At 39.8% G+C, this 15,695-nt stretch overlaps 1 protein-coding gene across 1 annotated transcript in view; it reads right to left on the bottom strand.

Annotated features, from left to right (window-relative positions):
• The window catches only part of KIF26A (kinesin family member 26A), a gene marked incomplete at its 5' end in the record, with an annotated part of 161,640 nt that overhangs the window by 18,197 nt on the left and 127,748 nt on the right, over nt 1–15,695 (bottom strand). The window contains 5 exons of the mRNA XM_074209275.1: nt 1,264–1,423; nt 3,450–3,633; nt 3,903–4,165; nt 5,732–5,825; nt 7,255–7,461. Of these exons, the coding sequence (XP_074065376.1) occupies nt 1,264–1,423; nt 3,450–3,633; nt 3,903–4,165; nt 5,732–5,825; nt 7,255–7,461 (908 nt within the window). The remainder of the gene's footprint in view (nt 1–1,263; nt 1,424–3,449; nt 3,634–3,902; nt 4,166–5,731; nt 5,826–7,254; nt 7,462–15,695) is intronic.

Below are 15,695 nucleotides of genomic sequence, written 5' to 3'. Positions count from 1 at the left end.
GGAAGTTCCATAAGTATGCCATTATATTTCAACGGGCCTTTACCCCCATTGTACAATCCCACATGGCCACAAACTATGCATATATTTTGTACAATAGAAACATGCATTTGAGAAATTTGACTTTCAAGAAGCTGAAAGTCAAATTTAAATGCTGGGACTTTTGCTTAGATCAGCATGGCATATAGTGCAGTGGTTTAAGGTCCAAGAATTCACAATTAAAAAAAAATTAATGGAACCTTAAACTGCAAACAACTGCCCAAAATTTGTAAAATGAAATTGAATGTGCAATGTTGCATACTAATAGGAATATAAGTTCTTGCAGGAATACTTCTTCTAATTCTAACAAAATGACCCACATTAATTTATTCATAATTATTTTTAAAGTTTTATCAGTGTATATTTAGAATTTTCAAGGTAAATACAATTTTAAATTTTATATTTATATAATGTCAATTTTAATTTGGAGCTTTTGGGGGGCAAAAACTTTTATAGTAGTTATTGTAAACACTTAATGAATTTATCTAAAAAATATTATGAGTAGAATATTAAATTATCCTGGGAGTTCACATCACATTTGATGTTGTTGTTCAAAGAGGAAGGATGAGCAAAAAAAAATAGAAATAATTGACAGAAATAGTGGACCAGAAGACACTGGATTCCTCAGTTTCTTCATCAGTAAAGTGAAAATAACAATTCTTATGCTACCTCTATAATGGACTGTTGTTAGGAAAGCACTTTGTGAATCTTAATGCCCAACGGAAATGTGAACTATTGTTCTTCCAGCATGAGGACTATATCAGAACACACAAAATATTCAAAGAACCACAAGATGCAAGATGTTCTTTGGATGATTTATAGAAAGCTGCAAGCCTAATCAAGCAGGAGAAGAGAAGAAGGAAGGGTAGTCATCTGTACCAGTGAAAGGAAAAACCAGTTTGATAAGGTCACAATCCTTAATTCTAGTGCCATTTCTCTTTTAATTATTTGTTCTTTATCTTATATATAACTTGCTTCTACATATTTGTTTGCCTCTCTCCTATTAGCTCTTTGAGGGCAAAGTCTTTGCATCTCTGATGTCTGACACAATACATAGCTCTCTGCAGATGCTTACTGACTTATAAATGCTTACTGACTAACAGATCCACAAAATACCAAAGGTACCATTCTTATGCTGAAAGCCAAGATCTCCAGGTATGAGTGACCTGAGCTGTGGGCCCATGGTAAGGCTGTCTGGTAACAAGATATGTCTGGTCATCCACTTACTTGTATGGCACATGCTTTGCCCCATTGATTAAGGCCAAGATCACATTGCCCAAGGCAGACAGAGACAGGCAGAGAGAACCACCAGCTTCCCGGTTCTTGCTCAGTACTTTTTCACAACTCCCCAGGTCAATGAGGTGCAAACGACTACGTCCTCCTGACACTGAAACCAAAGAAAGGGAAGATGTTATCCTAGGAAACTGAAGGACTTTGAATACAACTCTGGACCAATTAAAAAAACTGAAAACTATTGGCAGCAATAAATAAAAGCAACACTAGCACAATTCAGAAAGACTTGAGTTCAAGTCCAGCCTCAGGGTCTTACTAACTGTGTGACCCTGGGCAAGTGTCTTAGTCCTCTTTGCCTCAGTTTCCTCATCTGTGAAATGAATGGAAGAAGAAAATGATAAAACTTCAGTATCTTTGCCCCCAAAAAAACCCAAATCATGTCACAAAGTCAGAAACAACTGAAAGTGATTGAATAACAATAACAACAACAAAACATAGCTGTTTCACTAAAACCAAGAATGAGTCTAAGGGTCAATGCTTAGATTGACAAATGGATGGAAATTGAATATTAGTCAAACTCAGTTCCTGGGATAAGCAGAGCTTTAGGCAGCCATCTGCAGACAGCGCATGTACAGATCACACAGTTAGAGACCCCAACCTCTCTTTAGATACTGAGAGATGTGCACTTAGGAGGCCTCAATCAATACTTATCTATTGACTGGTTTTAGGTCTTGAGATAAACAAGAATGATAACTATCAAGTGTGTCAGCTCTAGAACAGAGATCAAGTTCTACCATGAGGATTCCCTTCAAATCTAAACTCTGTCCATGACCATGAAAATTCTAAGTCCCAATGTTTGGTCTGAGTGTTCTGAGACATTAAATTCAATAAAATTCAAGATGCTTTTTTGTAGTGGCAAAAAAAAATTGGAAATTTAGGGGGATCATAGGGGAATGGATGAACAAGTTATAGGAGTTGAATATTAAGGTATACTACTGCTCTGTAAGAAATATGAGCGACTAGACATTAGAGAAGCATGGAAAGACTTGCATGAATTGATGCTGAGTGAGGTGAGCAGAACCAAGAGAACATTAACAACACTGTGAGATGATCAACTATGAAGGACGCAGCTCCTCTGAGCAGTTCAATGATCAAGGACAAGTCTGAGGGACCTGTTATTGGAAATGCCATCCACATCCAGCGAAAAAACTATGGATTCTGAATGCAGAGCAAAGCATATACTATGTTCACTTTTTAAAACTTCTTTTATCTTTTTTCTTTCTTACTCACATTTTTCCCCTTAGTTCTAATACCTCTTTTACAATATGAATTATATGGAATTATGCTAACCATGATTGTGCATATACAATTTATGTTTGCAACCATGAAGAGGGGGAGGGAAGGGAGGGTGGTAGAAAAATGTGGAATTCATAAATTTGAAACTGGATGAATTTTGAAAATTATCTTTGCATGTAATTGGAAAGTAAAAGAAATTTTAATGTAAGGAAAGACTATTGGATAGATGGATGCATAGAAAGATGATTAGACAGATGGCAAGGTAGGTGGAGAGATGGATGAATGATGGATGGATGAAATGAGGGGAGAATGAAGGGGAGAAGAGGGGAGAGGAGGCTAGGGTATGATTATTAAATGCTTCCTTTCTGCCAGGCATTGAGCTTCACTCTCCTATAGTTAGACTGGCACAAGGGACAAAGGACTTGGGCAGGGTAGTGGGTTGACCACTTCTATTTACAATAAAGTCGGTTTTCTTATGAGGATTATACTCCTGATTGCCCATCAGCAGAATATGCACATTGAGGTAGTTACAGTGAATTATTCATATTCTTATGCTCAATCTGCATCTCCCCTCTGTCTGTTTCTTTGTCTCTCTGCCTCCTCTCTCTTTCTCTGTCTCATGTTCTCCACTGTGTCTATGTCGTCTATGTCTGTCTGTCTCTGTCTGTCTTTCTGTCTCCTCTCTGTTTCTGTTTCCTCTCTCTCTCTCTCTCTCTCTCTCTCTCTCTCTCTCTCTCTCTCTCTCTCTCCATCTCTGTCTCTCTGTACCTCCCAGGGTCATACCCACAACACTGGTCTCCTTCTCAATGTGCATCTACACTGTATACAGCCATGAGGACTTTGTGGCAATACTGTCCTGATCCTGGGCACAGGCTGAACCTTACTTCCTCCTTTGCCACACTTCTCCATGCGGTACTGGTAGATGTGGAGGGTGAACAGCATGTGTGAATTCCTTCGCTCCTCTTCATCACAGTCAGCTCGGCTGGTACTCCGGGCTGCCAGGGCGGCATCCAGGAAGAAGGCGGCTTTCTCTGCACTGGGTGCCCGGAGCTCACTCTGGTTCTGAAGCTGAAAACCAAGGAGGAAGCAGCTCATTAGAGAGAGGGCTGACTGGCATTTTTTGTCAGACAGATTAAGTCTCGAGGGCTATCAGAGAAACAAATATGTACAGCCAGGGAAAGGGGATTAAAAATTAAAGGCAAGGAAAAAATTAAAGGCAGTATCTTTCTTTATTTTTAAGCTACTTTAGAAACTGTTGTAATCATCCCCAGATTAAAAGGAAGGCAAGAGAGGGAAGGGTTTGGCTTGGCTGGGGCCCGCCCTGCTGCTCTTTATACCTGTGTCCCACAAACGGGATCCTCTCGAAGGTAAACTCCAGGAGACTGGCCATCCTGAAGGCTGCCACTGGCAACATCGCCTAACAAATCCTTGAGGTTTTCATCTTTGCCACTAATCTCTACGGCAGAAACACGCACAGAGAACCGTGTTCCCGTCTTCTCTTTCCGCTCATTGATCAGCTTAAACAACCAAGAAATGGCACAGGGAACAATCCCCAAGCTCTGAGTGGAATGATCCTTCCCAATCATGGTATATGACTTCCCTATGGGGAACAACAAGAAATAAAGGCTGAGCAGTTATGTTCAAGTGAGGGGAAATGGCTGTAGAGACCAAAGGGACCCCATCCTCTGGACACCAGCTATACCAGTCCCAGTACTGGGAGAAAACACTCAACTCAAATGAAAGGTCCCTTTACCGCAAGCCCAGACTGAGACCTGATAATAATATTATGCAATGAAGCCTTGGTGCATTTTGTCCACAATCCCATTCATTGAAGTGAAGAAGGAAGGGGGATAGGGATTCATAGAATGCTTATTATTGGCTGGGCACCATGCTAAGCATTTTTACAAATATTATCTCATTTGATCCTCACAACAATCCTGGGAGATTGGTGCTTTGTGTTATTATTTCCATTTTACAACTAAGCAACCTGAGACAAACAGAGATGAAGTGACTTGCCCAGGATCACATAGTTGGTAAATGTCTGAGGCTGGATTTTAACTTGGGTCCTCCAGGTGCTTTATTCATCATACCCTCAGCTGTCTCAGTGATCTTATCCAATCCCCACGGCCATGAGAGATCAGGGTCCATTTCAAGACAGATCTATTAATATTCATTAATAACATCCTTCCTTCTATTTCAGTTTCATAACATACTAATTTCCAAACTTGTCTTTCTGCTGCATAGGACTGTGGAATTTTTGAGCTGGAAGAAACCTTAACAGTCATCTTGTCCTGGGGTTCTTAAATTTCAGGGAGTGAGAACTTGAGATGGAAGAAAAAACCCTTCATCTTTATTTCAATGTAACCATTGGCAATTATATTTTATTCTATGCATTTACTCTGAGAAAGTGTCCACTGACCTCACCATACTGTCAATGGGGTCCATGACATATAAAAGTTAAGAACCCCTCCTCTAGACTAGAACTGTTTTATTTTATAAATCCAAGGTAAGCCTACATATTAGAATGGAAAGAAGCCCAGAGGAAGTCAGGAGAGACCTTATTCTCAAATCTTGCCTCCAATACCTAGCAAGGAGACCATAGGCAAGTCTCTTAATTCCATTCAATATAACAAGCAAGAAGAGGTTTTGAGCTTTATTTTCCTCATCTGTAAAATGGGAGCAATAACAAGTCTTTCTACCTGCCTCCATAGAGTTTTGTCTTGGAGGATTTAGAGATGATGGGTCAAGCATTTTGCAAAACATATGTCCCATAGAAAGATCAGCTAGAATGATGAGGATAATGATTATGATGACAGACGGGAGATGGATCCAAGACCCAGGGAGAAGGGTCCAAGTTCATCCAGGTCAGGTTTTGAACACAGACCTTTTGACCCTAAATCCAGTATTTTTACAATTATTCCTCAAAACAGGCCCTACGCCTCAGCCCCCTCCATGCCCCTAGAGTTCCTCAGTTTCATTGTTCAGCCTCCTTCCCCATTAAAGTTGAAGGTTTTAATGCTGCAGAAATAAACCCAGGAAGTTTGCAAAGCTAATTAAGAAGAAATCCCCATCTCTTTCCAGACTCCAGCTTTATTGTTCTGGGAGCTGACAGCATGTAATTACCAGGCTGACAGAGTCATTAACGGAAGGGAAACGGGGTGCTCACCAAGCCTAACGTGGCCGAAGCAGAATATGCAGCCATCAGCGCCATTCACAACCGACTGGATCACGTCTGCCACCGTCCCAGAGCACACCTCAGCCTGCAGGAGAGGGGACCAGACAGACGGGGGGGTGGGTGAGAGCCTGGCTGTCCCTGCTCACCACCCCATCTGCCTCGAGAAGACAAGGCATTACAGGTCTCCTTTGGAACTAGAAACCAGATCTTCTCTTTGGGCAATTTGTAAGCATTTATTAAACTCCTATTGTAGATCACAAAAGTGGAATGATCCCATCCTTATGGAGCTTATATTATATACTTATTGAGGGAACAGGGATGTTGGGGAACATCATTATGGAGATAAATAAATAAATAAAAAAACTAAAAAAATAATTTCAATGGGACACCAGAATGTAAACTCCTTGGGGGCAGACAAGAGCTACTTTTGCCTTTCTCTGTACCCCCAGAATATAGAATACCCTAACACAGTGTTGATTGACTGATTGATTGATTGATTGATTAATACAAAGAACTGAAAGATTGCTCTCAATCAATCAAGTTGAGCCCTTGAAGGGATCTAGAGAGTAACAGTGGAAAGTGTGATTTATTATTCTAGGGAGCACACACATATGATGCATTCAGAGTAAATGCAAATACAATCAGAGGAATGGCCCACACATAATATCTATGTAAACACATGGGCATTAAACATGAACATGTATAATATGCGTGTGTTGATTTTTAAAATCAGTTTTTATAGTCTTGAATCTTACACTATACAAGTTGAGCTCTGAAAAAAAAGGGAGAAAAAAGAGAAAAGATGAAAGAACTTTAGGGTCAAGTTTATGCATCTTCAAGCCTGGTTCATCCGGGAAGGTGGAGTGACTGGCCTGTGAGACTAGAAGGCAGCAGCCACTGTTCATCACCTTAGGGAAGGGGGTCAGTTTGTCTTCCCCTCTTTCTATGGTTGCCTAGAGTCGGTGTGGAAAGGTTGAATGAGCCCAGATTTCTGAGTGGCTTGCCCGCTGGCCCTCCTAGCACGGAGTTATTGACCAGAGTTAATGCAAGAGAGGCGGTTGCGATCTATTGATGAACAGCACAATCTGGTTCCCCATGGGAAGACTACTGCAGGGAGCTTCACTGTCCTGAGAGTCAGCACAATGCACAAGAAAGGTGATAATTTTGCATCACAAGGTCAATTCTTCCCCAATAACACCTTCTGAGTCCTTTCTTATTCTCTAGTGTGGACCCATGTTAGAGATGCCTGGAGACTGGCAGCTAGCCTCAGAGATTCAAAGCCTCTGGCTCTGTACAAGAAAACATGGACATTCTGCAATCTCACCAGATTTCACAGTTTCTAGTGGAATGAGAAACCGCCTTGTAAGCAGGACCCGAGTCTGAGCCCTTGATTTTCTTTTTCCTCCATTATAGAAAAATGCTATAAACATTTGGAGACAGCTTCAAAAGTCAATCCCAGAGGTCCCAAGTCTGGCCCTTCTTTCCCTCAAATGGCCCTGTTACTCCTCACTCACCTGAGCAGCATCCTGAGGGAAGACAGCATCAAAAGCAAACATCTTTGGGACACCTGCGGTTCTCCGTGAGCCCCCATTGGCAGGGGAACTAGCAGATGGGTCGTATAGTGTCACTTGTTTCTTCCGGGAATCCACTTTGAGGAAGGACATGGGCTCAGAGGAGTGAGGGGCACCCGGTGATGTACAAATTCGCACCATCACCTTCACCTAGGAGGGAGAGAGGAAGGACATGATTTTCTGACCAAACTTCCAGCTAGGCCATTGCCCATCAGACCAATTAACTCATTCCCAGGATCCTCATCCTGCATCCCAAATACAGCTAGAAGCAGACGAGAAGATAAAGGTATAGTGAAGCTTGAAAACCTTATTCATATTCAAGACACTAAAAGCACTTTTTTCATATAATTAAAAAAAGAGAGACTTTATATAGTAGAAGGAGACTTAGATATAGTGTGGAGAGAGTGGTTTGTCCCTTAAACCCTCTAACCCTAAGTTAGAAAAATTAATACTTCTGATGCCAAAGAAATTTTGAATGTAAACTGTTGCTCAAACCTTGAAGTATTACCTAAATGTCAGTAATTTATTATTATTATTATTATTATTATTATTATTATTATTATTATTATTAGTCTATCAATACCCCTATTTATAAATGACTTTCCCAACAATTCTGGAACAGGGAATGGAAATATTCTTATCCCTCTTTCTTAAGTGAAGAAACTGAGAATCGATGAGTTTCACTTTAGCATAACAGAAATTATGGGAACCTTGTAGACAAATGCCTACTTCATCCTAGGGTTAATGATGGAGGAGAAACAGCAAGCAGATCCATTCTTGGTTTGATAGATATTCTAGACTCAGGGAGAATATATTCCACAGTGTTTCTAGGAAAGCTATCTAGGATGCAATAATCTCATATTCTGGAGAGGAAGGCAGTTCAATATGGATAGGAAGTTCTCAGGTATGAATTCTGGAGACAACAGGGAGAAATGATTCTGATGAGGAGGAAAGAGGCTGCTGCTCAGGCTCTAATCCTGTGAAGTTGCAGGTACAGCTCAGGTGCAATTATGGAACTGGAGTCAAGTAAAACCAGTCAGTAAAGTTTATCACCTAGTAGGAAGTAAGACACAAACGGAGGTAACTATAACACAAAAAATTTCATGATAAATGCAATGGAGAACTGAGTGTGGAATGCCTTCTTTCCTCCTCACTAGACCATGAGCTCCTTGAGGGCAGGAACTGTCTTTTTTCTTCCTCTATATCTCCAATGATGAGCACAGTGCCTAGATATAGAAGGCACTTAAGAAATTCTCAGTGATGGACTTATTGACTAAAGGGAAGTTGTAATCAACTCAGTTATCGGTTCAGGCTCCAAAGAGAAGGCAATAGGTGATGAGAGAGGATGTTTCACAAGTAGGCAGAAAAAGGTAACAAATTACAGGCATGTGGATGCGTGGCATTGGAGCTTCCAGGGAAAGTGTTGGGTGGTAGGAAGACAGCCAAGGATTCAGAGTCAGGAGGTCTGGGGATTTGAGAACTAGCCCTAAAACTTACAAAGTGTGTGACCTTAGACAAGTCATTTCCCCATTTTCCTCCTCTTTAAAAGGATTGGGTTGGATTACAACATCCCTAATATCTTTTCCTATGATCCTGTGGCCCCAATGCCATGAGCTGCCTGCTCCTAGGAAACTACAATGAGTCGGTATCTGAAAGGGGGGTGTTGTGTGTGCACCCCAGCTGTTAAAGGCTAAAGCCTTTAACTAAAGTGAGAGTAAAGACTAAGCTTTCCACCACAGCGCCCTCCCCCTCCTTCTGCCTCAGGCAGTGCCTCAAGGAAGGAAGAAGAAACGAAAGAGTCTGAATTGGCAAACCCAAGCCCATGACCTTACACGGAGGAACCCACCCCCTCCTCATCCCTCCACTCCAAAGCAGAGGCAGGCAGGGAGGAAAGCTCTCATTCAGCTTCTATAGATTCAGGCTGTCAGCCTCCTTCTCTGAGCCTGGATCATTAGGATGTACAACTAAGAGGTTGTCTCTTGGTACAGCTCTTTGTGTCCAGGAAGAAAAGAGGATTCATTCAAATCATCAGCCAGGCTGAATGCTCTCCAGCAGGCCTAACAAGACCCCCAGAGCCCTGGGGCCATCTGCTGCTCAGGTCTGGGCTGGCTCAGACACCCATTAGCCTCACTTAACAACAGAATAAATGCATTGGTGGGGAGGGGCTGGTGGGAGGGGCTGCCTAGAAAGTAAATTTCTGCATATCAAATCATATTTTCACATCAATTTTTGTTGCAAAATTGGAGATATGTTCTTTTGGGAGACAAATTCTCCTGACTTTCTTCAAAAGCTTGGAGAATATCTGATTCTGTGTGGCACCACGATGGAGTTGGAAGAGAAGGATCTGGGTTCAAATTCTGATTCAGTGATGTTGAATAAGCCATTCTATACTTTTCTGTGTAAAATGGGGGAGTTAGATTAAATGACCTCTACCTCTAAAATCTCTATGATTCTATGATCTTCTTATCCTTTCTTATCCAAACATAGCAATTCATGTTAACTCCACTTCTGTATCATCTCTCCTCCAATCTTTCAATCTCATCAGGACAGCTGACTCATTACTTTATTACCATCTACCCAGACTACTGTAGCAGCCTCCTTACAGACCTTCCCAACTTCCCTGTCTCTTCTTCTAATCTAGCCTTCACACCTCTGCCAGGGAAATTTATCTCTGGCATTCCTTTGCTCAGAAATATTCCCTGATTCTCTACTACCTCCAGAACCACAAGACAAATTTCCCAGTATCACCTTCACAGGGCCCTCCAAAATCTGATGTCACCATCCAATCTTCTTAACTTTTGGTTTGAGACTGATCTCCAATGGCTGGAGTTGACTAACTTAAATCCAATTTACAACTAATCCAATTGTTTTCTTTGAAAACAAAGACTAAATAAAAATATACCTTGAATGTACTTCCATCTCCCTCACTCATTCTCTGTTGAATTCCTACTCATCCTTTAAAATCCAACTGAAATGTTACTTCCTACAAGAAGTCTTCCCTGATTCCATCCCTCTAAATCCCCAAATCCCAAGCCAGGAAGTACTATTCTTCCATGAACCTCATTTAGCATTTGTGCATCTAAGGTCTAGAATCCATATCTAGATCTAGAATTCACATCTAAGTCCTAGTCTAGTGCTTTTTTTTAAGGTTTTTGCAAGGCAAATGGGGTTAAGTGGCTTGCCCAAGGCCACACAGCTAGGTAATTATTGTCTGAGACATTTGAACCCACTGCACCACCTAGCCGCCCCTCTAGTGCTCTTTCTACATATTGCCTCTCTGACTTGTCATGACCCCATTTGGCAGTTCCTTGGCAGAGACACTAGAGTGATTTGTCATTTCCTTCTCCAGATCATTTTACAATTGAGGTAACTGAGGCAAACAGGATTAAGTGACTTGTCCAGAGTCACATGGCTAGTGTGGAATCTTCCAGATTCTAGGCCCAGTACTCTATCCACCACACCATTTAGCTACTACCTGCACATTGCTTCCAACATGTTGACTTAATGTATGAATGAACCTTTGGCTTCAAGAATTAGGTTGCATCTCAGCAGTAAACCCATAAACAAAAGGAATTCCCACTATAATATATATACAAAAAGTGGTTATCTAATCTCTGCTTGAAGACATCTAAGGAGGGGAAACTCATCATTTTTCATGGTTGCCCATTTCACTAAATGGATGAACAATTTAGAATGGAATAGTATAAAGTAAGTAGATCACAATAACACATGTATACCATAAGAGTTGGTGCATTTATAAATTTAATAATCAGTCCTGATGAGGTTGAAAGGAACCAAAAATCAGGAGCCCTGGACTAATTTCTCCACTATTATATCTTTTAATTTTTCTAATAAGTTTTGTGAAGAACCTGAAGTAGAGATTCTTATCTTCACTTTACAACGGAAGAAACTGAAGTCCATGAAAGGAATCAAAGCAGAAAGATCTTGGGTTGGAGATTTCAACTTAGAAGGAAACTTCAGCCCCCTCATTTAACAGACAAGAAAACTGAGACCCAAAGAATTGAAATAATTTGTCCAGCATTAGACAACTACTATCTAAGACAGAAAAGGTCTTCTTGACTTTAAAATCCAGTTTTCTCTCTCTTAGTTCATCTAGCCATGAAGCAGTCCAAGTCAGTGCCTCTTTCAAGTAAAGCCTGGATATGAAGGATACAATAGGATTGGTTATGGATTGGACTTAATGATGCTCTGATAGCCCCTCCAGTTCTAAGGCTCTATCACTATATGACTGTAATATATAAATTCTTGCTTGTTCTATCAAGATTCATAGCAATATCAGTTTAGAGGTAAGTCTCCATGGGTTCAGGTGTACAGGAAGAAGATGAGATATCAAGTTGGTCCTTGAAGGATGGATAGAATCAGAAAAGGGTTAGAAATCTTAGGGAGCATGAGAGGTTGGGAGAGGAAACTGAAGCACAAGAGTAGGAATGACCCTAGGCTGTGTATTGAGGTAGTAGGGAAATGAGAAGCCTGGCCCAGCTGCAAGAACACGAATAAACTGAAGAGTGTCTGATGGAGGACAACCAGCATGGTGAGGACCAAGATTCAAATCATAAGAAGGAGAGCATCAATCACTGTATGAAGAGTTTTACAAGTAGTACCTCATTTGATCCTCACAATAAGAGAACTGGGAGAGGCTTAGTTCAGAGAAGGGATGCTGATGATCATCTTTATTTAAAGGGCTATGTCAAGAAGAGGGATTCGACTTATTCTGTCTGGCCCAAGGAGGCAGAACTTGGAATAATGAACAAAATCTGTACAAAGATAACTTTAGGGTTAACAGCAGGAACATCTGCTTAATACTCAGAGGATTCAACAAGTAAAATGAACTTCCAAGGATAGAAATGTAGAAGAAATTCTTCTTCAGGTACAAATTGAACTGAGTGGCCTCCTACGTCCCTCCAAACAATGAGATATTCAGAATTCCTCAAAAGAAAATTGTTTTAGGGATTAAAAAAATGTGAAGGAATAAGAAGGGATTAGAAGTTAAAAAAAATGGAAAAAATTACAGTGGATTAAGAAAAGTAGTGGCAGATTAAGTAGTAAAGTAGAACATAGCCCTAAAGTCAGGAAAATCTGAGTTCAAATCCAGCCTCAGATACTTTCAAGCTGTATGACCCTGGGCAAGTCACTTAATCCCTATTGCAAAAGAAAGAAAAGAAGGGGGTTATTAGGGAAATGCTCAAATAATGACAGCAAAGCTAACAGAAAAAAACCAGAAAGTCAGTGTTGGAGGTACTATGGGAAGACAGGGACATTAATATAGTGTTAGTGGAACTGGGAATTGATCCAAAATTCTAAAAAACAATGCAGAATCACACAAAGAAAGTCAACAATTTATTCATAGTCTGACCCAGTAATCCCAATATTGAGCATATATCCCAACATAAAATCAGAGAGAAAGGTACAAAACAAAAATGTTTGTGTGTGATAACAAAGAATTGGAGACAGTACAGATGCAATCAATTAGGGAATAAGTGGGGGAAAATGGATTTGAATATAATAGAATATCTTATCATTATTATCATTATTTTTGACTATTGTGAAAAAAGTCAGAAAAACATGTGAAAATTTGCATAACCTTATGTTGAGTGAAATATATAGACCCAAAACAACAATATTCACAATGACTACAATAATGCAAATGATACAGTCACTGAAAAACTGAAAGGTACAAAGGGAATCAATAATGGAATATATCCCTCTCCTCTTGACAGGCAAGGATGATGACAAAGGCAGAATGTTGCATTCGTGATCAGATTTGATCATTGTATTGGTTATTTTTACTTAATTGTTTTTCTTTGTTACAAAGAAGGCAGTTACATATATATATATATATGTATATATGTATATATATACATATATATATATATATATATATATACACACACACAGTGCAGTGGAGATACAAAAAAAAATAACTGATGTGAATCGGCATCATTAAAACATATTTTTAAAAAGAAGTACTAGAACCAACACTGGAATTTCCAATAAAGCATAGCTAGAGTTGGAGTCAAGAAGACTTAAGTTGAAACCCAGATAAAGACAATTACTAGCCTTGCGATTCTGGGCAAGTCAATTAATCATTGCCTGCCTTGGTTTCCTCATTCTGTAAAATGCATATAATAATGGTACTTATCTCCAGGTTGATGTGAAGGTAAAATGAACTGTTTTGTAAAATAGGAAACCTTAAAGAACTATATAAATATAATGAACTATTTTTGTTATTAAACAAGAGGGTGGACACATAGAAGACAAGAAAATTAACAAAAACATCAAAGGAAAAAAGAAGCAACTAAGGCACCTACAAACAAAACTATGATAAAACTCAACAGGTTGAACATATCTTTGGCAAATAAAGACAAAGTAATCAACAAAATGGGAAAGCAACAGAGAAAGTATCCTATACCTAGTACCTAAATATGACCTAAAAAAACAACTCAGAAAAAATCCTACTCTCTCTTCCCCATAAAGGTCCTTCAGACCCTTAAAGTCAGCTCTCATGTGTCTGCTCTTTTCTTCTTCAGGTCAAACTTCATTTCCTTTAACTAACCTTTACTTGCCACAGTTTTGAGCCCCTTGCTATCTTATTCATCCTCTCTGGAGGTGAACCAACTTAAATATTCATTTTTTTTTCATTCAAAATTCTAATTTAACAACTGCGGGGACTTCCAGGGAAGGAACTCCCTCTACCAATGAAGACTCACAACTTGTCTGCAGCATATAGTCTTTGAGAATTGCCTGGGACCTTGAAAGGTCAAGTGATTTGCCTGGGGTCCCAGAGGTACTCTGTGATAGACACAGGATTTGAACCTATGTTTTCCTAGATCTAAGGTCCATTCTCTATGCAAGTCTCTTTCAATGTATCTATGTCTCTCCTGAAATGTGGTGAATAGGGTTAGATTCACATGGGTAACCTATATTAAATTGCTTATCATTTCAGGAAAGGGAAGGAGAAAATTTGGAATTCAATTTTTAAAAAATAAGTGTTAAAAATTGTCTTTACAAGTAAAAAATAAAAGTTTAAAAAGTTAAAAAAAGTAAAAAAAAAATCAGAGCTAGACTCAGTATACCAGATGTAGTCTAATACAGGCAAAAGACAGCAGCCCCATCACTTCTCTCCTTCTGGAAACTAGATTTTATTAATGAGACCTAAAATCACATTCTTTTTATTGGAAGTCACACTATATTTTTGGCTGGAAGAACTAGTGGTCCTCTAAGGACATTTATCCCTTTTTCACATGAACTGCTGATATTCCATATCTCTCCCTTCTCTTTGCTCTAAGTAAGGGGGTGAGAAGTTCTACCTGAGTAGGTAAATGGAATGACAAAAAAGGGAGTGAATGGCAAAGGGAAGGGGACAGACATGGAAGATAGGGGCTGAGTGGGGACATCCTTAACTGATCCAAAGATAAGAGGAGACCTCAGCATACATCAACACCGCTGAATTAATAAAAAAAAAAAATCAAAGATAAAAATCCCCAGTTGTTCAGTGGCCCTACAGCTAATAATATCAATAAACAAACAAATGGGGTATGCTCTGAAGCCCCAATATAATCACCACCTCTACACACAGCAAAACATAATCACACAAGCAGCTCTTTGAGATTTACAGATGAAAGATGCCTTAAGGGCAAAAGATGAGGCTGTTTGTTATTATTCCACTGATAGAATTTGCAAATCCCTGGGAAAGGGTATAGAAGGCAAAAGGGAGGCCTTAGCCTAGGTAGGAAAGCTGATGGCATTCCTTGGTTTTATCTTATTTAAAAAAAATCCTAGATCAGCTGGGAAGAGAGGAAAAACCCAAAGAATTAGAAAGAATTCTTATACACATAAAGTCTGCATCAACCACATGCTAGTAAATTTTCAACAATGAGAGTGAAAAAAAAGTCATACACAACATTTTAAAATTTAATATGCATTAATGACAACATTTTCTCCATCACTTTCTTAAATCTAGACAATCAAGAAAACAATAATTCAGACCCTGATTTATAACAACTTGCTGATTGCTGATTTCCCAAGTGTAAATGCTCACACTGAAAAATTAACAATTATGTGAAACTGGCTCTAGCACACCCCTTCCTGTGCTAAAAGGCAAAGGTTGTGGGTTTGATCCCTCCTCAGACAATGCAATGTTGCTTGGTTTCTCAGTCACAAGGGAAAAGGGACAGAGAGCAGTCCCCAGATCCTATCATCCTTCCTTCAAAGGGATGTCCTGGTCCCAGGTCTGGCAGGCCCAAAATCCCAGAGTAAAGAGGTCTCTCAGAGGAATCCCATCCTCACAACTACAATCAACACACACTGTCTGAACTGGGTCCAGGACCTTGATGACCATATCCAAAGAACAGTAAGAAATTTTG

Source organism: Macrotis lagotis, chromosome 1 (assembly GCF_037893015.1).
Source record: "Macrotis lagotis isolate mMagLag1 chromosome 1, bilby.v1.9.chrom.fasta, whole genome shotgun sequence".
NCBI classification, from domain to species: domain Eukaryota; kingdom Metazoa; phylum Chordata; class Mammalia; order Peramelemorphia; family Peramelidae; genus Macrotis; species Macrotis lagotis.
Note: the sequence above shows the minus strand (reverse complement) of the source record. Positions and strands in the feature narration are given on the sequence as shown.